The sequence below is a fragment of the Crotalus tigris genome, unplaced genomic scaffold (genome assembly GCF_016545835.1).
Source record: "Crotalus tigris isolate CLP2741 ecotype Arizona unplaced genomic scaffold, ASM1654583v1 scf7180000020776.491700, whole genome shotgun sequence".
NCBI lineage: Eukaryota > Metazoa > Chordata > Lepidosauria > Squamata > Viperidae > Crotalus > Crotalus tigris.
The window spans coordinates 48,221-69,812 of record NW_024098174.1 but is presented as its reverse complement, the minus strand read 5'-3'; the positions used below and the strand labels follow the sequence as shown (position 1 = coordinate 69,812).

Here is a 21,592-nt window from a genome sequence, read left to right as displayed (position 1 = left end):
CTTCTCTCTGAATTTGTTTTTTTAAAGATTCCCATGATTTTGTTTTGAAATCCTGAGGACAGAGGGTTTATTTGCCTCTCTGGAGTTTCTCAGATCTTTTAACAGATGTTCGGAAAATTCCTAGAACATTTAAGATGGTTTTTCCTCCTTTAGCCTACTGCAAAAAGTAGCTTAAATCACTACAGGACCTTGAAACTGTATGTGGCGGATGTTGATCCTTAACTGCATGACTTTTCTTTGGCTTTTGTGAGATACATCAATATAAATAATGCAGATGCCTTGTTTGAAAGCATTTTGAATTCCTTTTCTTATCTGTTTATTGGAAGAAGATAAAAATACAGAGTCTTTGGAAATCTTATCATTTATTTTGAATAGTTCCACAAGATAATTTAATCTGGGGTGATATCAGGAAATGGCAAACATAATGTGTAAGTAATTTACAGAATTGATCTGGAATGTGAACATTACATTATTACATGATCTGCATTTTACTTTCTGTGTGTGGCCTTAATTTTCATTTATTATTTATGAGTTTATTAACCCAAATGAATACCATATGGAATATTTTGTGGCAAATGTAGATGATCAACTCAAATTAAAGAAAGGAAAAAAGAATGAAATCTAACTCTTCTCTCCAACTGTAGCAGTTAATGGTTCTTCTAATTTCCTGTCAATGCAGACAATATACTTGCTGATTGGAAAACATGCAAATTATACTCCAGCATTTCTGGAAGATTGCAAAATGGGAAGGCTGTCAAATATAATAATTGGCCCTTGGAATTAAAATGGACAATTTGGTTCCTGTTTTATGATGATTAGCTTTTCTATACCAATGGTTCTCAAAGTGTGGCCTGCAAACTCTGGGAGTTCAGAGTCTTTCATGGGTCCACAAAGACAAGTATTTTTAAATGTCTTAGTTTTAATTCATAAATTATCAATAGCTATAACCCACCTAAACAAAGCTTTTTGAGATTCTGATTTTTAAGAATATAAAAGGGTCCTGAAACCAAAACGCTTGAGAACCTTTGCTGTATGCAATCCTCATACTCTGAGTTAGAGCTTTTAATTTGATATTCTACTTAGGCAACAGAGCAGAATATTCAGTGTAAGACATAAATGAAATAAATTCTAACTTAAAGATCCTAAAATGTTAAATGTTCCTGCAAGTAAAACTCATAATCTATGCTTAATGTTTACTTTTATGCGAACTGAACATCACCATTTATTGATATAAATTAGCTCAAGCTGAGCAAGTATAGTAAGCAACCCACACTAACCAATTGAGAAAACATAGTTTTGGGAACTGTGCTCCATGGTTGTCTCTATGATTTGTTTTTGTCTTAAATCTGAAGAGAAATTCATGTTTTAATCACAGTCTTATTGGGATGTTCGCCCATAATTGTCTCTGAAGTTATTCATCCCTCCTGTTCTCTTTGCCCTCCCCATTTATTATTTTTATGAATATCTCAAGGTGGTGAACGTACGTAATATTCCTTTCTCCTCCTGTTTTCCTCACAACAACAACCTTGTGAGATGAGTTGGACTGAGAGTAACCGACCCAAGGTCACCTAGTTTTCATGCATAATCCGGGAATATAACTATAGCCTGGTGTTTTAACACTAGACCAAACTGGACGCATTCCCAAACTTTCACTTCGTGCAGAAGTCTCCTATAGTTTTATAAAACGTGTCACAATCCTTATTTCACATTCGTTCCCTCTCTTTAATCCATTTTCATGTCATCGGTCTTCACTATTGCCTCACGAGTTTTTCGAGGCAGAGCCCCAGAATTTTGTAGACTTATACACTACTACAGCAAATCACAAGTTGTTGGTGAGATGAGAACAACGCTGATGGTGACAGAAATAAAATAAAATAGGGAAGCTTTCCTAGTCGGAACTATTGTGTTATATTTCTGTTTCTAAATTGCCCAGAAGAAGCAGATTAAATAACACAGGTGAAGCGGCAATCACAAAATCTAAGCGAACGACTTTTAATGTTTATAGCAGGAAAAGGGGAACCTTTGAACTGTGGCATCAGTTCCTGTAGGGAAAGTTTTGTACAGGGACTTTAAGCGATGCTCTAACGATCAAGGAGGACCTTCTGGTAGGAACGGGATACGCCAGTAATTCCGCCCTATCGCAAGATGGCGGCGGGTAGCGGGAGGCGGCGGGGTGTGCTGCGGCTGCTGATGCGGATCGGGTCGGTACTGCTCACGCGTTTCCCGTTCTGGCACTGTCTCAGCGGCCTTCTCCTTAATGCCGAGCGCGCCGAGGTTCGCCGGTGAGTTAAGCTCTTCTTGAGAGTTACTATGCCTCTGAGCGTGTGCAGAGGGTAATTGATGCCAGCCGTCTCCGTCCATTTACAATCAAGAGGCAAATTCTGAGGTCTGGGAAGTCAGGAGTCCAGAATCATTTCACGTGGAGAAGTGGTGGGAGTCTGGGGACTGTAACATGGGAAAAAGAAATAATGCTCAGGTGGGAGAGAAGGTGTTCGTGAGAATGAATGGAGTGGGAGAGTGGCTTGGGCTTTCACACTGGGGGGAAAACAGAGGGATGGAAGTCTCTGGCGGACAGTGACAGAGTGGGCATCGTTAAATAAAGCTGACTATATGCTGGGATAGAAGGGGATCAGGACGGTAGCCGGAAATGGTGGCGGGATTTCATGATGAGCATTGGTGGATGACGCAGGGAGAATGATTGGATGTGAGGGCTGGAGAGGAAAACGGAGGCAATTACAAGTTTAGAAAAGTATTTCTTAGACGTTTTTCTCTCAGGACTCTTCTACCTTTTGGTAGGAGATACTAACTACTTCTGTTAGTATGGGTTATACTTAACAGTATTAACAATTAACCTTGATGCGTTTGCTGGTGCTACTGCTTCTCATAATTGTTTGATGAGATTTTAATATTGTATTATTTTCAACATAAGCTATCAAATAATTTTGATTTCACAGACTCCTGAGAGTCTTGAGGGACTCTTGAGAGTTCTCGGAGCATGCTTTGAGAAAATTGATCTAGAGCAACTTTATCCAGCTGGTTTCCTCTAAATTTCTTGTGAGCACTGATCAGTGGAGAGCCTGTTGTTTTGGAGGTGAGGCTGGAGACATCCATAAATCAATCAGCAACTGGCTAAAATTGTTTGGACTGATTGCCATGAGGGGATTCTGTTGCAGGTCTTTCTTCTTGAGTAATATGTAGTATGTGACCAAGTATCAGACCACTTCAGTGACAGCTGCTATTTTATAGAATACCTTTCCCATGGAGCTGTGAATGGCTTTCACTTTCCTGGCATTTTGTAACCGAGTTGCATTCCAGGACACATTCTATAGTTAAGTGAGTTTTACTGCAACCCATGATACCGTGTAGATAATTATTGATATTATTGTAACAATTTGTATTTAATTTTATTATCTTTTGACTTTGTTGTACCTGATCTAGCCCATCAGGAATGGGGTATGATGATGGTGTTGGTGATAGTAATGGGCACCTTGAGTGCCTAACTGGAGAATGATTTGAACATCCTTTGTATTGACAAATTCACCATCAGTCAATTGCAAAGGCAGCATTACTTGGAACAGCTTATATGTTATGATAGTACCTTTAACGCCAAACACCTAACCCAGGTCCTTGGGAACAACTCAATAGGTGGACCAAAATGCCATATCTAATGTAAACATCTGGCTGACTGTTCGACTAATCATAATATAAATGGATCTTTTTTTACTGGCTCTCCAAATCATGATGGCTAATTACTACTTTTGTTATATGTTAACTGTCATCTGAAGGGTACTTTGTTCTCTCAGCTTTATAGTAAATTTCCTGCCAACTCTCTTTTGGGGGGGATGGGTAGACTATTGTTTTGAATAGATTATTAATGCCTTGCTCATTGTAATCTTCTGTCTTTCATGGTAGCCTTGCAGATTGACTTACAAAAACTGGTTACCTGTACTTCAGCTGTCTAGAACTTGTGAGAATAGGTGAAATGCGAAGCAATATAAACAAAAATAAATATAAATTCTTCGACTTATATCTGGTAGTCAGAAGGGAAAAAGAGCACTTTGTTTCTTGTACTTCCAAAGTTCTTTATGTCAGGTTGCTTAGAGATGATTTCTGGTTGCCACAGGTGATCACACCTGCACTTGTTTATATGCCTACATGAGGCATCCTTAACAATTAAGTAGCTCCCGAAATATACTGCTAAATATACTGCTCAAAAAAATAGAGGGAACACAAACGTGTAGGATCCTATACATTTGTGTTCCCTTTATTTTTGTGAGCAGTATGTATGCATCTCTTAACAGTATTTCATTGAATTACAGAGGAATATGAAATAAAATTGAAAAGAAAGCAAAAAATGATAAAATGTTGATAAAATAATATCAAATAAAAGTTATGTAAAAGAAAGATGAGGTATGTGGTTCAGAAACGCTCAGCTCATGGTTAGAATATTATTTTCTTCTTAAAGTTCATGTCAAGGGTTTCATGGTAGTAGTTTTTAATAATGAATTTCTTTTTTTAAAAAAAGTTTTATTGAGTTTTATAGGGTTAGGGATAAAATAGGGTCGTATTAGGATTAGGGTTAGGATTAGGGGTTGGGGTTAGGGATGGGATGGGATCAGGATTGGGATTAGGACAGGGTTGAGATCAACATTGGGATTATTCCCCCAGTAACATTTTCAATATTTAGCAAACAGACTATTGTCCGGGTACATATGTTCAGCTAACAATAGTTGGTATAGTAATAGATAACTGTAGTAAGTATAACAAACAATAATCATAAACAATATTAATTAATCAATGCATATCATTCTTCTTACTAGTATATATTCAAAATAACATATCACATTCGTTTCTCACTAGTTCGTTTTCCTAACCGTTGGTAAAAGTTATCCCATATTCTAAAATAAATTGAATTAAATTGATTTTGTTAATTAAAACCTCTTCAGTTGGTAAGTTTTTATTTTTCCAGTATTGGGCAAATACTATTCTCGCTGCTGTCAATACATGCAATATTAAATATTCATTCTCCTCATAATTAAGTCCTAATATTCCTAAAAAAACCAGTTCTGGTTTGAATTCTATCTGTTTTTTAGTCATCTTTTCCAACCATGTATGTATCTTAACCCAAAATATTTTTGCTTTAGGGCATGTCCACCAGATATGATAGTAAGTACCTGGCCTTTGTTTACATTTCCAGCAATTATTCGAAGTATTTTTAAACATTTTTGCTAATCTTACTGGTGTCATATGCCATCTATAAAACATTTTATACAAATTTTCTTTATATGAGACTGCTTTACTCAATTTAATATTTCTATCCCATAATTTTTGCCAGTCTTCCAAATCTATAGAATGCCCAAAGCTTTTTGCCCATGATATCATTGTTTCTTTTACTTGTTCTTTTTCCATCTTTAACTTTAGCAGAAATCTATAGAGTTTCTTAATCAGGTTTTCATCTGTTTTTAACAATATTTGATCAAATTCTGTCCTTTATAAAATCCCGTTTTCTTAACCTTTGTAACTGCCTGTGCTCTCCAAGGCTTAATGCTGAATTTCCAGAACTGTAGTTTTCAAAAGCTTTTAGCTTTTAAGAAAAAAGTACAGAAATGTTGTCAATTCCAAGTGGGGTTGTATTCTTTGGAAATTAAGGCCAAGTTGTGCGTGTATGTGTGTACCACTGTCTCTTGTGCCACGTTCATTTCTTTCAGTTTTCATGGAATAATTTTTTACTTTTATTTCCTTATATAGGAAACCAGACATCCCTGTCCCATTTCTCTACTTTGACATGGGTGCAGCAGTTTTGTGTGCCAGCTTTATGTCCTTTGGTGTGAAACGCCGATGGTTTGCTCTGGGAGCTGCTCTCCAGTTGGCTATCAGCACCTACGCAGCATATGTTGGAGGCTATGCACATTATGGAGACTGGCTGAAGGTGAAAAAATTACCTGCTCCATTTTTGGCATTCAAAATCTGCTCATAGATCTGCTTTATCACAAAATTAACTTGGACTCAAGTTGAATGGTGTGTCTATACTAGCATTTTTCCTTTAATTAGATTCTGATGTTTTATGTCTAGCACCTTACAGTGTTAGCAAAAGAGGATCTTCTAAAATATATCTGTGTAGTTGCTCTGTAAGTAAGATTGGTGGTTTCTGAATTCGATAGATGCCTAGATAGAGACAGATAGCATATATTTTATGCTGGAATGATTTTTCATTTTATAGAGGTGAAAACATCTCAAATTGGATTACCACTCCCTATCAGTCAGTGAAAAAAATGAACATATAAGTTTTCCTCTGATAATATTTGGCAGCTTAAGGATCTCGCCCTATTGAGTCCAGAACTGACTATGACTCAATTTAATCAATGATCAAAGGCCTGGAGACTAAAACATATGAAGAAAGGATGCAGGATTTGGGTTTGGCCAGTCTAGAGAAAAGGACTAGGAGGGAATGTGATAGCAGTATTCCAGTGTTTGAAAGGTGACCACAAGGAGGAGGGGGTCAATTTATTTTCCAAAGCACCAGAAGGCAAAACAAGAAACAATGGATGGAAATTAATCAGGAAGAGAAGCAACAATGAGAACAATTAACCAGTGGAACAGCTTGCCTTCAAACATTGTGGGTGCTTCATCCTTGGAGGTTTTTAAGAAGAGACTTGATAGCCACTTGTCTGAAATGGTATACGGTCTCCTGCTTGAGCAGGGGGCTCGACTAGAAGTCCTCCAAGGTCTCTTCCAGCTCTATTCTGATTCTGATTCTATCAAGCCTATGGATATTAGAGATATTAGAGCAGGGGTTCCCAATCTATGGGCCATGGCCCACTATCAAGCTGTGGCCTATTTGCAACTGGGCCATGTGAGTGGTGGGTGCTCACAGCTTCACTTTACAGAAAAAAAGCTGTGTGCGCCTGCACCTCACACAAAAACCATCAACCTTTCTCGCCTCCCTCCCGTGCCAGGCTGCCAAACTGGAAAGGTTGGGGAAAGTCCTAGGACTGTCCATGCATACTCTTACTGGATAGGGGGGCACTTTCCTGTTCAAGAGTATGTGCAATCTGGAAATTTCTTGGATAAACACTTCTTGAAGAGCAGGCAGCAGCTGTGGCCCTGGGGGGCTTTCCTCAGCTCCTCTGATACATCAGTTGTACACTTTCCTAGATTGGGAAATCCTTCAGACAACAACCTCAAGGTTAAGCTACTACTCTACATGAGGCTATCCTTGAAAACCATTTGATCTTCAGCTTGTCCAGAATAGAACATTTTGGGCAGTAATGGGTGTGCCTTAATGTATCCATGTGACATTTCTGCTGCACCAGCTGCACTGGTTGCCAATATGCTTCCTAGTATGATTCAAGGTGCTGATTATTACCAAAATACCCTACATGTAATAAGGGCCAATCACATGAAAGACCTTGTCTCCCATAGATTCTGCCTGGCTGGTACATGCTAGCAGAGTTGGTGTGCTCTGCATCCCTTCATTAAACAATGTCAGTTTGAACTCAGTACAGATACCATCTCTGATGCTGTGCCTGCCCTTTTGAATAAGACCCTGCCTAAAAACCACATGGTTGTCATCCTGCCAGTGTTCTGTAAAACCTTGAAGACTTGGTTGTTCTCCTAGACCTTGATGTAAGACAGATGGGGCCTCTTGGGCATGTTTGCTACTTCTATTTTCTGTTTGTTTTTGTTCCCAGATGCTATCTTCTTGTTTTAGTGGTTTTTATGTTATTATTTGTGAACTGTCCAAGCAGTTGGAGTTAGGTTGTGTCCAAATTGAATTAAATCAATCAATAAATGTATATGATTGTTTCCTACCCTGAGGCTCTACAGAAACAGTACTGACTGTTATTATATTTATCAGTTAAATATTGATTAATTGCTTTCAGCTTCATGATTATTTTTTATTTTGTGTCTTCCATTATCAGATGTTGATCAAACATGAAGAACTTGATTTAACATGCAGTATGCCTAAATTCTTCTTCTATCACTTTTTGCTTATTGTCATTTCCCTTTATGTTCAAATCCTTATATATTTAAACCTGATAGCTATATTTTTGGTTGAGCATAATGAAGTATGATTAATGGAAAATTATCCCTATGTTGTGAAAAGAAGGGATGACAAATATATAAACTACAATTTGGGTGCCCAAATTTAGGCAGCCACTCAAAGAAAATTATCAGTACAAAATCAGATAAAGTTATTTCTTCAGATATATGTGTGTGTGTGTGTGTGTGTGTGTGTGTGTGTGTGTATTAAAATTACATTAAAAATTGAAGAATAGCGATTCGTGGATACATACATTTCAGTAAAAAAGGAAGCGATCACCAGGAAATAAAACACCAAGGTTTTAATAAATAAAATCAAGCTTTCAATGGCTAACATCTGCCATCATCCTCAGGATACAAGCCAGCTAGTGAGGAAACCTGCTTATAAGCATAGCCACACCTAAACTCTACGCATGGACCTTGTAACAGGTCCAAGCCAACTAATCCTTACTTCACTTACAGCCTTCAGTGATTCTTTCTTTTAACTCTTACTTACATCCATCTAGCTTTCAATGGCTAGCACCTGCCATTTCCTAGCTAGTGAGGAAACCTGCTTATAAGCATAGCCACGCCTAAACTCTACGCATGGACCTTGTAACAGGTCCAAGCTGACTAATCCTTGCTTCACTTACAGCCTTCAGTGATTCTTTCTTATAGCTCTTACTATATATATATAGTATGTGTATATATATATATATATATATATATATATATATATATATATATATATATATATATAGGTTTTGCTAACAAAGAATAAAGAGAGAATGGTATAGAATGGTAAAGAAAAGAAAAGAAAGAAGATTTCTTTCTCCCATATCTGGGCTGACAGGGTGTTCATTCAAGGTAAATATATATATATATATATATATATATATATATATATATATATATATATATATAGTATGTGTGTATATGTGTATGTGTGTGTGTGTGTGTATATATATATATATATATATATACACGTTAAAAATAGAAGAGTAATGATTCCTGGGTATATACATAGTGATAAAAAAGGCGTTCACCAGGAGATTAAAAACAATATAGTTTTAATAGATAAAACCAAGCTTTCAATGGCTAGGAATCTGCCATCATCGTCAGGGTACAAACCAACCGGTAAGGAAACTTGCTTATGAGTACAGCCACCCCCGCATATCAAGCACATACTAAATTAACTCAAATACTCCGGAGAGCACTTACAATAATGAAACAAGGCGGATCTTGGACTCAATTAGATGACACACTGGGAGCAGTGGGGGGAAATAAAAGCACGGAGGGGGTTAATCATGAGGACTGTGAGGGTGCTGGAGGGACGATAAGAGTAGATGCACTGAAAAATGAGGACCAAAGTGAAACCCTCGGTATGAAGAATGGTGATAAATGCACAAATAAGTGTGAGCTGGAAGAGTGAAAGAGAGAAATGCCCCGGAAAACACAGGAGGAGGGGCCAGCTCAGTAACGAGGAGGACACTTTAACTCTGGGAAATACACACTGCCTTCCCGGCTCAAGAACTAAAAGGGGTGGGGAGAGGGGCGATCATGCAGATGTAAGTAGGGATCGTAAGAAAGAGTCATCAAATACTGAAAGTGAAGTTAGAACCAATCAGCTGGGACCTGTTACGAGGTCCATGCGCAGAATGCGGGGGTGGCTGTACTCATAAGCAAGTTTCCTTACCAGTTGGTTTGTACCCTGACGATGATGGCAGATTCCTAGCCATTGAAAGCTTGGTTTTATCTATTAAAACTGTATTGTTTTTATCTCCTGGTGAACGCCTTTTTTATCTATCTATCTATCTATCTATCTATCTATCTATCTATCTATCTATCTATCTATCTATTGAGAGAGAATAGGCATTTCTGTTTTTATTAATTGGCATATTTTGTTTACTTTGCCTGGCACAGGTGAGAATGTATTCACGAACAATAGCCATAATAGGTGGACTTCTGATCTTGGCAAGTGGTGCAGGTGAGATCTACCGCCAGAAACCACGGAACAGATCATTGCAATCTACGGGGCAAGTTTTCATTGGAATCTATCTCATCTGTGTGGTATGTACATGAAAAAGGTCTGAATCGTCCTTCTCTTTCTGTTCCATCCTCTCACTTATGGGATTAAAAAATAATAATGAGATAGACAGTGAACATATAGCATGCACCATAAGTCAGGGATCAAATCAGAAATCAGCAGTCCTTGCAGATGGTGAACTGTCTCACAAGTACTCATGTGTAAATGTAGAGGGACATACAGAGAAGTTAAGAGCTTTTATATTCCAGTAGAAGAGAACATTCATAGCTCAGGGTTGAATTGTGGAGTTTTTGGAGTTCTCTGAGGTTGATTATTTTGATTATTTGTTTGCAGATATTTCATTTCCCAGTTAAGTAATATCATCAGTGCAAGTAACAAAACATCTGCTAAGCAACAACTAAGCTCAGAGAGCACTAAGAATTCCACAAACTTCATACAGAGCCACAGAGCAGGGAGAATTATTTGCATATGGGTAGTCCTTGTTTAATGATCCTTATTGAGATCAGAATTTCCATCACTAAGCGAAATAGTCACTAATTGAAACATGACTGTACAGCTTAGCAATGGCAATTCTGATAGTCCCAGTTGCGGTTGTTAGATGGCAACTGCAATGCTGTTAGCAAGGATCTCATGCTTCTCCTGCCCTCCACAAATTGCCGGCTTTGTCCCGCTGCTTCCTCCCCAGCTGGGTCTGGCAAACTGCAGATGGGGCTCTGCCACCCTGTCATACTTGTCTTGCTTTAACCCAACTATTCTACCCCCTTCCCCCATATCTGCCTTTTTGGCTGCCTTACCTTCTGTCATCATCTACTGCTGCCTCCCCAGCTTACTTTTGCTATGGAGGCCTCACAAAACTATTGTATAGGACTAATAGCGGGAGGAACAGCAAAGGTCATCTAGGGATGAGTATGTGTGGAGTGCAGGATGCAAAGTGTTGTGAAGGCCAGCAGGTGCCTTGTCTAGTTATCTGGTCAGCAGTGGGAGAAAGCAGTGGGTGGGGAGGGGTGCAGGGTGGCAGAATGGAGGACAGCCAAAAGGACAGTGGATAAGGAGATAGATGAGTAAGATTATTGTTGGAAACTTTCGGATGGGAGGCTAGGAATCTCCTCCTATTTTTTGAGATCCTACATTCTACGTTGCTAAGATGAGAATAAATAAGCTTCTAGAATAAAGGACTAAATAATTAATTTCCAAAATTATAAATAAAGAATAAATAATTTCCAAAATTGTTTCTGTAGTTTCTGTTCAAAATTTTCTTCAGTTGAAATTGAGCAGGATCCATTATTCCAGACTTATGAGTATATATCTTGAAATATGTAGTCAACCAACTATAGGAAAAAAGCCCAAAAAAATAATGAACAGGTCTGACCCTGAAAAAACAATCTGATGCAAACAACAAAGAGATACATTCATGTCCCACTTGGAGCTTAATAAATCCAGTGTGGCTTTCCTAATAGTCCAACATAGCAGTGACTGGAGAGAGAGAAATTACATAGAAGTTTACATCTGTCTCCCAATTGGCACACCTTACAGAAGTGTTAGGTTAAAGTTTGCTGTAAACCAACATTCCAATTTGTTCTTTTCAGGCCTACTCTCTTCAGCACAGCAAAGAAGACCGCCTGGCCTATCTTGGTGGTGTCCTGGGTGGGGAGATCCTTTTACAGCTTCTCTTCGTTCTCTACGGTGTCCTTGCTCTCTCCTTTCTATCTGGTTATTACATCACCACAGCTGCTCAGATCCTGTCGGTAATTCTCCCTCTGGTCATCCTCTTCATTGATGGCAATCTTGGCTACTGGCATGAGTCTCGCAGAATTGAATTCTGGAATCAAATGAAGTTGATTGGCCAGAACGTTGGGGTTTTTGGGGCCTCCATCATTTTGGCCACGGATGGCTGAGCATAATCCAGGGGACTTAAGGAACTTTGCTTGATTCCAGGCCAGGGAGAGAAGACTTCCAGAGAAGGGACTGGGATGATTTTAATTAATTGCTTATTTATTTTTGGTTTTACTGCATTGTTGAAACTCTTTGCTCCTTTCCACTGGCAGCTAAATGAATTTATATTCTTTCTTTATAATGCGGGATCATTTCTATTTTTTTAATTTTATTTTTGTTAAGGGCAGTTCAGCAGCTGTCCTATTTCGTGAGCAATAGAAAGTGAAAGATTTAGATCTTTAATACATCTGTGAAGATTCGGGGTTTTAGTGCCCCCTAGTAGAATTGATTTATATTTTTTTTCGCAAAGTTTCAGAAACTTAAAGAAAATTTGAACAAAATTTTCACTTGGTGTGCTGCTGGGCCTGAAAAACACTCCTGGGTTGAGGAAACAGAGACAGAGATAGTTTGACTCATTTTACTTTGGATTCAAGAGTATGACTATGATGGTAGTGGTTGTCACAGAATGTGCAGTTTTTTTATATCCAGTGAGGCTTGTGGCCATTGATAATTCTTAAACAGGTTAACATAACTAGTAGAATCTATTTGCATTGGTTGACTTCTACTCTACCTGTATGAACACATTTGTAAAATTGTATTATATCCTTCCAGACAGTCCAAACAATGACCAATTGGGTAAAATATTTTATTCATAATGGGTTTAGGAGTAAAGAGACCCCTACCCCACCCCCAGTATTTATACATTTAGTGTATCAGCCAGGATGCTAAGACCACTTACTGCTAAAACTGGATGGTAAAAGGAAAGTCTGATTTTGTATAAAGTTCCTATAGAACATGTCATTTAGATTGGATTCCATCAAGCTGCAAATGGAGAAAAAGAAATTTGGATATAATTTTCCTTGATTTAGATGCCTCAAATTTTGTGGTACTGGAACTAATCAGGATAGATAAGATTTGAAATGGTAGACTGCTGCACCTATGCCTCATGATTTTTTAAATTATACCCCTGTCCTATAACAGAAAATGATGGAGCGAATTTGCAGTCTGTGATTTTATGCTTTTTTAAGGAAGAGAGCGGGAATGGGAGGCCTTTAACTCCTCTATCCCCATCCCTAAACTTTGGAAAACCCACTTTTTAGACTAATTTTAGCTCATTTTTAAGTACTTTCTTCTGGAGGAAGGTTAAGAGTGGAGAATAGAAGTGAGAGGAAAAACATTCCTGTTCCCATCCTTTCAAACCTCCATAATGCTCCCAAATTGCCATTTTTTTGCACCATTTTTGGAGATTTTTAAATGTGGGAGAAAGTGGGAGAAGTTTGTCTCCCAGAGGTATCAAAATTTGGAATATGTTAAAAACCCAGAATGTGCCAAAATCCAGGAAAAATTGGCCTGCGAGATAGCAGTTTGCGACCATTATGGGAGATGAGACTTAAGGACGCAAGTGGGAGTGAGAGGCCCGTGAATCCACCACTTCTGCCAAGGGCAGATGAAAGACATAGAACCTCAGATCACTGGCTCAGTTTTATATCTGTGTGAGTAGTGTGGGGAAATGAGATAAAAATGACTGACATTGGGTGGAATCAGGGAATTTGGGAATAACATAATTTGGATCAAACAAAATTATGCTTGATACTGAGGATTGCAGGAATAGAAGAATGGGTTTTCTCAAACATTGAAACTCTTCAAAATGTTAACCTCTAGAAGAGGTTGCTGCCTAACAAATATATTGATTTTCCCCCCCTCATTGGTAGATTATGTTACTAGAGGACCAGAATCTTCAGAGAGTCCGTTAAAGTAGTAGGCTGCCATAGTACACGCTTAATCACCTCCATTCTTGCCCCAATTCTGAATCAGGTTTTCTTTCAGTTGACCATATGTGATCTAGATACAGTAAAATCCATTACTCATAATAATATTTATGCAGCTTTTCCTATCTCTGTAATTATATTCTTCAGGCCAGAATATATTCAGACTGCTTCTTTCCAGAACACATTTTTGACAATAACCTTGTCTGAAATGTAATTTGCATTTGGAAAAATCTAGTGTACATCCTGAGGTGTAAGGATGGAATATTTTTATTCAGAGGATCTCAAGGAATTTACTCAGGAATCATTGGGTTAGAATCCAGCGCCATAATGGGTTTTTATATGTATTCACTCTCAAAGGAGAGATGCAGGAATTTGGAAAATGCTGCCATTCCGGAATCATAGCCTATTTCAGCTGTCTTAGCCATACACTATGTTGCCTTTTCCTCCTCATTGGCAGGTAACATTGAATTGGTGCATTTTCAGGGTTTCCTAATCCGTATTCTGCATTTGGAAGTTTAAAAGATAATAAACACACTTTTCTATTAATGTATTTCTCTTTTATTCCCAGTGGCTGTTTTGTTTCCTTTCTTAACAGTTTGCTGAACCCCAGTAGCCCAGTTATTAGCAATGCACCAACAATTGTATGAAGTACAATTCTTCTAGACAACTTCAGCAAGAAAGATAAGAGAGACAACAATTTGTGTTCCCAAATTCCAAGATCATTTATATATTTAGAGATCCTTTATTATACAGATAATCCTTGAAATAATAATAATAATATTATATAATTATATAACATAATAATTATAAAAAGTTGGAAGGGACCTTAGAGTTCTTCTAGTCCAACCCCCTGATCAGGAGGAAATGATCATTTGCTTAGCAACTATTCAAAGTTTTGACGGACCCTCCAAAAGATACCTATGACTCAGTTCCAACGGCTGCCTCCACCCCTCCCCTATGGTCATATTTTGGCCATTTGACAACTGGCCCATATTTATGGCCATTTGCACTGTCCCATAGTCATTTGACCACAGTTTACAATGTTTTGTTGAAAAACTTCCAGTTTTTGACAAAAACAGCCTACAGTGAACAATTAATTTGATTAGTGACCATGGAATTCACTTAATGACCTTGGTGTTCACTTTACGACTGTAGCAAATGTCATAAAATCAGGTCTGAGCACATGATGACCCTCAACCTTCATGATTTATAACTGTAATGGGCAGTTTACAATACAGTTATAAGTGAAAAACTATCTGTAATTGTAGGATCCTTGGTGCTCTCTGACCTTGATTGTTTTCTCGCAGACATTTCATTACCAAACTAGGTAAAATCATTACTGCACTACTGATCATGAGCTAGAAATATTCTCTTCTATTGGTACTACTTATAATCTTCCCTAATGGATTAGGCAGCTAGTTGATGACATAAATTGTACTGAATTACAGTAGGTTGGGGAATGCTACTCTGTTACCACTATTCTTTGCTGTAAGGTGGGAAATATCTTTAATAACTAAATGTTGCATATTTCTGTGCTTATAAAACTTACTGCAATGGCACTCTCAGCATAGAGTTCAGCTCAAGAAAATAACATTGGAGATTTCAGTAGTGAAAAGCTAGAAAAAACACAGAAGTAGGTAACCAAAATGATTGGGGTTTGAACATCTTCCTTTCAGTTCTTTTGGAACTTTTTAGCTTAGAAAAATGGTGAGGATGTGAAAATAGATGGGATTGAAGTTTAATCGTTCTCTAATTGTTCAATCATTCCTACTCTACTTCATCAATTGTTGGGATTTCCCCCACCCTCCCTCTTAAGATACTAGGCCAAGAGGTCATCCAATAAGGTGGAAGAAATTTTAAATAGACAACAATTTCTTCAAATAGTGCATAATTAATTGCTGGAATTCATTACCCTGAATGTAGTAATGGACACTAATTTGAATGGCTTTTAAAGGGCTTGGATGAATTCATGGAGGACACTCCCATCACAGGTGTCTTGAATCTTGAAGATTTTTTTTAAGTTTTTTTGTTTTATATTGTGAACTATCCAAATCAGTTGGAGTAGGATAGTTTCTAAATTAAATGAATGAATAAAAATAAATATCCCTATTACTTTGAAGTTGGGATCCACACATTTTAAATTTCTGTCATGATGGACATAATGAGAACATAGTTGTACTTTGGCATTCACATGGCACTTGTGTGGTCTAAAAATAAGGAGGAATTTCTTCTTTAGGAATTGTTAAGAAAAGAAGAGAAAAGGAAACTGTAAGCATTGTAAATGTCTTCATGTAAATTATTACACAGCCACAACTGGAATACTGTATATAGTTTTAGTTTCTGCACCACAAAAAGTACAAAATAAAAAACCAAATGCTCAAGAGGCAGTAACAACTTCCTTATGATGGAAAGTTTGGGACATTTTACCTCAGAAAAATGGACACAAGGGGACATAACAATAGCAACATATTAAATTTGTATACCACCCAATCTTCAGTGATTGGGTTTCTCACAAAAATCAAACAAATTATAATAAAATAAATAAAACATAAAAAGGATAAAAGGTGCAAGCATGGTGAGCAGGAGGTCTCTCCCCCCCCCCCCCCCAGGCCTGGATGAAGAGCCAAATCTTCATGGCTCTTCTAAACAATGGCAGAATAGGGGCCAGCTGGATCTCAGGAGAAACCTCATTCCAGAGTGTAGCTGCTGCCATAGAGAAGGCATCCTCTGGAGATCCCAAAAGATGACATTGTTTTTAAAGGAATTGGAACACCCCAGCATCAAATTGGCTGGGCAGATACTGGCAGTCCCTCAAGTAACAAGACCCTTTAGCACCTTGAATTGCACCAAGAAAACCAGCAACCAGTGCAGCAATCAGGCTACAAGATGCTCAGGTCATGTGTAACTGATAGAGAACTATGCATAGTATAGAAAAAAGTGGGTGCTAGAACGTGAGTTATATAATCTAAATTGTGAGAGACAAATAGAGAAAGACAAAACACAGTTATAAAATCCATAGGGAAACATTGGAATTTGCAGAAATAAAATAGAATGAGACCTTTACCCCCATAAATCTGTCTTGTAACATTATACTTGTACAGTATTGTGGCCAAATGCCCTTTAATACTAGTTTTCGAAAAACAAGATTATTTTGCTTGGCTTCTGCCCATGGGCTTCTCAAAGCCACAAAAAATGCTGGATTTGATAGATTTTTTTTGTCTGCTTCAGTAATGCATATCTTGTTTCCTATGAGTCACCTTAGTTTTGTACCTCTGCCTAGAAGTGGCTGTCCAGTCTCTTCTTGAAAGCCTCCAGGGATGAGGCACCCGCAACTTCTGAAGGCAAGCTCTTCTAATGATGGATTGTTCTCACGGTCAGAAAATGTTTCCTTATTTCTAGGTTTAATCTCTCCTTGATCAGTTCCCATCTATTGTTTCTTGTCTGACCTTCGGGTATTTTTGAAAATAGGTTGTCCCCCTTCTCGCTGTGACAGCCCCTCAAATATTGGAACACTGGTTTTATGTCATCTCTGGTCCTTCTCTAGTCTAGCCATGCTCAGTCCTCGCAACTTGGAAACGCCCCTCTTTGCAATGTATTTTGCAAATCATAAAATAATTTATAAAGGTTGCAGAATTCGTTTTTTCTGATGAAGAATTTAGGTTATTTTAAATAAGTGTCTTACTTTAGAATAAGTATGGCCTTGCTTGTAGCACCCTCCTTCCTATTTCTAATTATCTGTGAGCAGAAAACTCAAAGTGACATGAGGCATCATCAGAATATCTCTATGTTTCCCAATTTAAAGTAATATACAAAAATAATCCAACCTGGGTGATCTTTACTTTCTTTATGTGATAATTTAGGATATACATTGGTTTAAAAATTGTTTTTAAACACTGTGCTTCAACTAAACCAATATGCTCTTGGTGGCTTTAGGTTGATAGCAACTTGTAATCTCATGCAATATCAGAAAATGACCACTAGATGTCCTTCTTACCTAATTATACATGGATTTTTCCTTCTTCCTCTCTCAACCTTTAGGCTTCATTTAGTTTTAGTTTTCTTGGCAGAGGTACAGAATCGGTTTGCCACTGCCTTCTGAGATGTTTTCAAACTTCCCAGAATTCAAATCTAATCTACAATCATCACAATTATTGAGTATTATAATGAAATCTCAATTTTCTAGATCTCCATACAATGGACTTCACTTGATATCAAATCTTAGTGGCCAACAGTAAATCTCCCCCTCTGCTTTCCAATCCTTATCCATTTTAAAAATCTTACCTTGACTCCAGGCTGTAGAGCAGAGTTCTTCAAACTTGGCCCTTTTATGACTTGTGGACTTCAACTCCCAGAATTCCTCAGCCAGGCATAAAAGGGCCAAATTTGAAGAACCCTGCTGTACAATAAGGAACCAAGCAAACAAAAAGAGAAAATCTTTCTGTGACTTCACCTTGAAATGTTAGCTGTACAACAAAATGGAGAATGCTTTGCAAACTTAGTTGTACATCTGACTACTTGTAAAACCTCAGCTAGAACTTAAAGGCTAGACTGTAGACTGAGTCTTTATGTAGTTTTGATGTGTTGCTCATAACTTTGAACCATTTTTAAATGGAATGTTATTTCTCAGGACTACCTGTATGACCGTGGAGTGCCTTCGTATAGTTCAGTTTAGTATTCCAGTTGTGGCCATTCCTTGAGTAGGAAAATCTGGCCACTTATGCTTTTATCACCATCTGGTAGAACCTCTGCACTATTTTCTGTGTGGGGCTGCCTTTAAAGTCTACTTGGTATCAGATGATCCAAAATCCAGCAACCTTGATGCTGATGACTGATACTTATGACCATAATTATGACCCTAAACTGCTTACTACTGTAATATGTTTGTAAGTGCAGTTCAACATACTAATTTTGACTTAAAGAATTATTATTTCTTGGCATTAAGATAATCTGCAGGATGAACTTCTCCAACCAGAATCAATCCATCTGTGGAGGTTCTCTCTGGAAAAACTGCTGCCGATGCCCTAAGTTTGAGGCCTAAGGGAGCCTGAAACTGAAAGCAATTTTTCTATCAGCATGCCAATTCTCTGGAACAGCTCTGCCCTGGAAGCTAGACCAGCAGTTTCAGTGATGGCCTTTTAGAAATAAGTAAAAGCAGGATTGTTCTGGAGGACTTTTAGGGAACGACCAATCATCATTAATCAATTTATTTTTGTTATATAATTTTATTTATTTGCTTTCTTTATCTTTTTGTTACATTTGTTAGATTTTCCATTATATTGTTGGAAAGTAAGTTGATTTATTTTGAATGTTCTACCATAATTTATTATAACAGGAATCCCCAACCCCCACTACTGGGTCTTGAGCCCTTTGGAACTGGGCCACGGACGTGGCAGGCAAGCTCTTGCATGTGTGGGGATCGACACTTGCATGAGCAGTAGGCACTTGCACTCCATTTGCGTGAACTGTGGGCATGCATGTCAGCTGCTTGCACAAATGGAGCTGAGCCCACACATGCATGCTTGCCCACCACTCATGTGAATCATCCCCTCTCTCCCCCCCCCCTTCCCCTGGCTGGTCTACAAAGCTAAAAAGCTTGGGGAACTCTGTATTATAACATACTTTTTTTTTTCTTGTGAGTTATTATTGAGCCTCTTTGAATTAATTCTCAGTAATAATATCATAATCATCGGAGGCTGGGCCAAAGTTAACCCAAAATCTTGTGAATGTAGAAAGTGATTTAGGGAGCATAGAATTAACGCACTCATATCACCTACTTGCTTGCATACAATTGCTATAATCTAATATGTAGTTTAAAACTAAAGCATGCCTAATTATCAGAGATCTGTGACATAGAGTTAGTATAAATATGGGCAAAGGAACTTTTATGTCAAGAATTATAAATTGAACTGAGTTTTTGTTGTATAAATTAACATCACATTGCATCACAAATTAGCCTACTTCATATCAAATTGAAAAGAAATAAATTTGGCTCCACTTTTCTATGCAGACCTCAATTTATTCTAAATTGAGCCAAACAGAAGTCTCAGTTCAATGTGTCCTAGCGTTTTTAGCTAGGACAAGAGACGGAGCATTTCACTGAGATTTGAAATGCATATTATACTTTTTGAAGCACTAATAAACAGGCACCTTCCGCTCACTGATTTTGCTTTTAAGAACATCATCAATCCCAGCTTTAACGATAACAGGACAGTGTGGACACTGCTAATCAATCAGCTGAGAGACATAATATTATAAACTCTTTGAAGCAGCTGCTGCATCCTTTCTCTACATATTGGAAATGGAAGGTGACACTTGTTGTCCAGATGCACTTTGTTTTTATCTTGTTGGGAATATTAATTGCTTCTGCAAATAAAATCTATTTGCTTATTTTCAAGTGAATTTCGTTTCTTCCTCAAGAGGTAGCTTTGAATTTGGGAAAACAACATTCATTCCTTTTCTCTTCTTCCTTCACTATCCGCTTCCCAGTAAACTTTCTTTGCTAACTCTTGTGCTGTTGCCAACCTCTCTTCTAGGACTAGAGCAGCAGCTTTCTTTATAATTTTGCCTTCCAGAGATATTGGGTGTAAGTTCCTGAAGTTCCTAGCCAGTATGTCCCCATGGTTTTAAGAAATGAAAAAAAAAAAAACTCAAGAGAACAATTGCTTGGAGAAAGCTGAGCCGAAAGAGAAAAGGTGGTTACACTTTTGTTTTTTGAGCATTTCTCAGTCCTGGCAACTCAGATGGACTGCAATTCCCAGAATTCCCAATATAGAAAGCGGCCTGGGAGCTGGAGTCCACCCATCTGAAAGTTGCCCACATAGAGAAATGCTGAGTTACATGAAAGACTCCAGGTATGATGAGCCATGATAGTGCAGTGGTTGGAATGCAGTACTGCAGGCTAACTCTGCTCACTCCAGGAGTTCGATTCTGGTTGGCTCAAGGTTGACTCAGACTTCCATCCTTCCGAGGTTGGTAAAATGAGGACCCAGACAGTTGGGGGCAATATGCTGACTCTGTAAACCACTTAGAGAGGGCTATAAAGCACTTAGACTTATATACAGCTTTACAGTGCTTTACAGTCCTCTCTAAATGGTTTCCATGAACCTTAAACATAGATTCTCAGTGTCAAATCAATTCTACACTGATAATCTATGTTTAAGGTTCATGTAATTTCCTACAATAGTTACAGCTGGATATTCAAATGACCAGGCTTAGTTCTGTTTGCTTACATTGAATTTGGAACAGTGGCTTAGGTGAGCCCTGGAACAGACAGAATGGACTTAAGCCCCACTAATTCCTATAGGAAGCTGGTGGAGGAATGAGTGATGGTTCTGGGAGTGGCCCTAGCAACTTAAAAGAGGCAAATGTGTGAGTGGTCCTTGGTGCTGTCTGAGCTTGGTTGTTTTCTTGCAGATGGTTTTTGCATCACTGACTAGCACTGATGATGTACCTAGTTTTGGTAATAAAATGTCTGCAAGAAAGCAACCAAGCTCAGACAGACCAAGGACCCCTCATTTCAACCCTGAGCTACAAATATTCTCCTTTACGGGTGATGGTATATCCCCTGTTGAAAGGTCCTCCCTGATTACATCCATAATTGATCAATCTCCAATTTACCTGTTTAGGAAAAGGCTGTGTAGAAAATTGTGGGGCTACAATTGCAGAGTGTCCTAGAAGAAATGAAATGTTTAGATCCAATCAATCCATCAGCGACAGACAGAAATTAAAACTTACAAAATGGACCAAGATAAGAATAAACAACATTAACTAAATAATTATGAATACAGCAGGTTTTACAAACAATAAAATAAAATTTGGCCAC

At 38.0% G+C, this 21,592-nt stretch overlaps 1 protein-coding gene across 5 annotated transcripts in view; it reads left to right on the top strand.

Annotated features, from left to right (window-relative positions):
* The first annotated feature begins 2,114 nt into the window (after window positions 1–2,114).
* The window catches only part of TMEM101 (transmembrane protein 101), a 55,956-nt gene continuing 36,478 nt past the window's right edge, over window positions 2,115–21,592 (top strand). For 3 of the 5 annotated variants that reach the window (XR_005559776.1, XM_039368411.1, XM_039368414.1), the window contains exons 1-4: window positions 2,115–2,282; window positions 5,749–5,929; window positions 9,946–10,092; window positions 11,656–11,814. Coding sequence is in view for 4 of the 5 variants with exons in the window: in XM_039368411.1 (XP_039224345.1) it covers window positions 2,146–2,282; window positions 5,749–5,929; window positions 9,946–10,092; window positions 11,656–11,814 (624 nt within the window). In the remaining variant the exon portion in view is untranslated. Of the gene's footprint in view, window positions 2,283–5,748; window positions 5,930–9,945; window positions 10,093–11,655; window positions 20,417–21,592 lie in introns of those variants that run through there. The other 2 variants (XM_039368412.1, XM_039368413.1) reach the window with 2 other exon arrangements.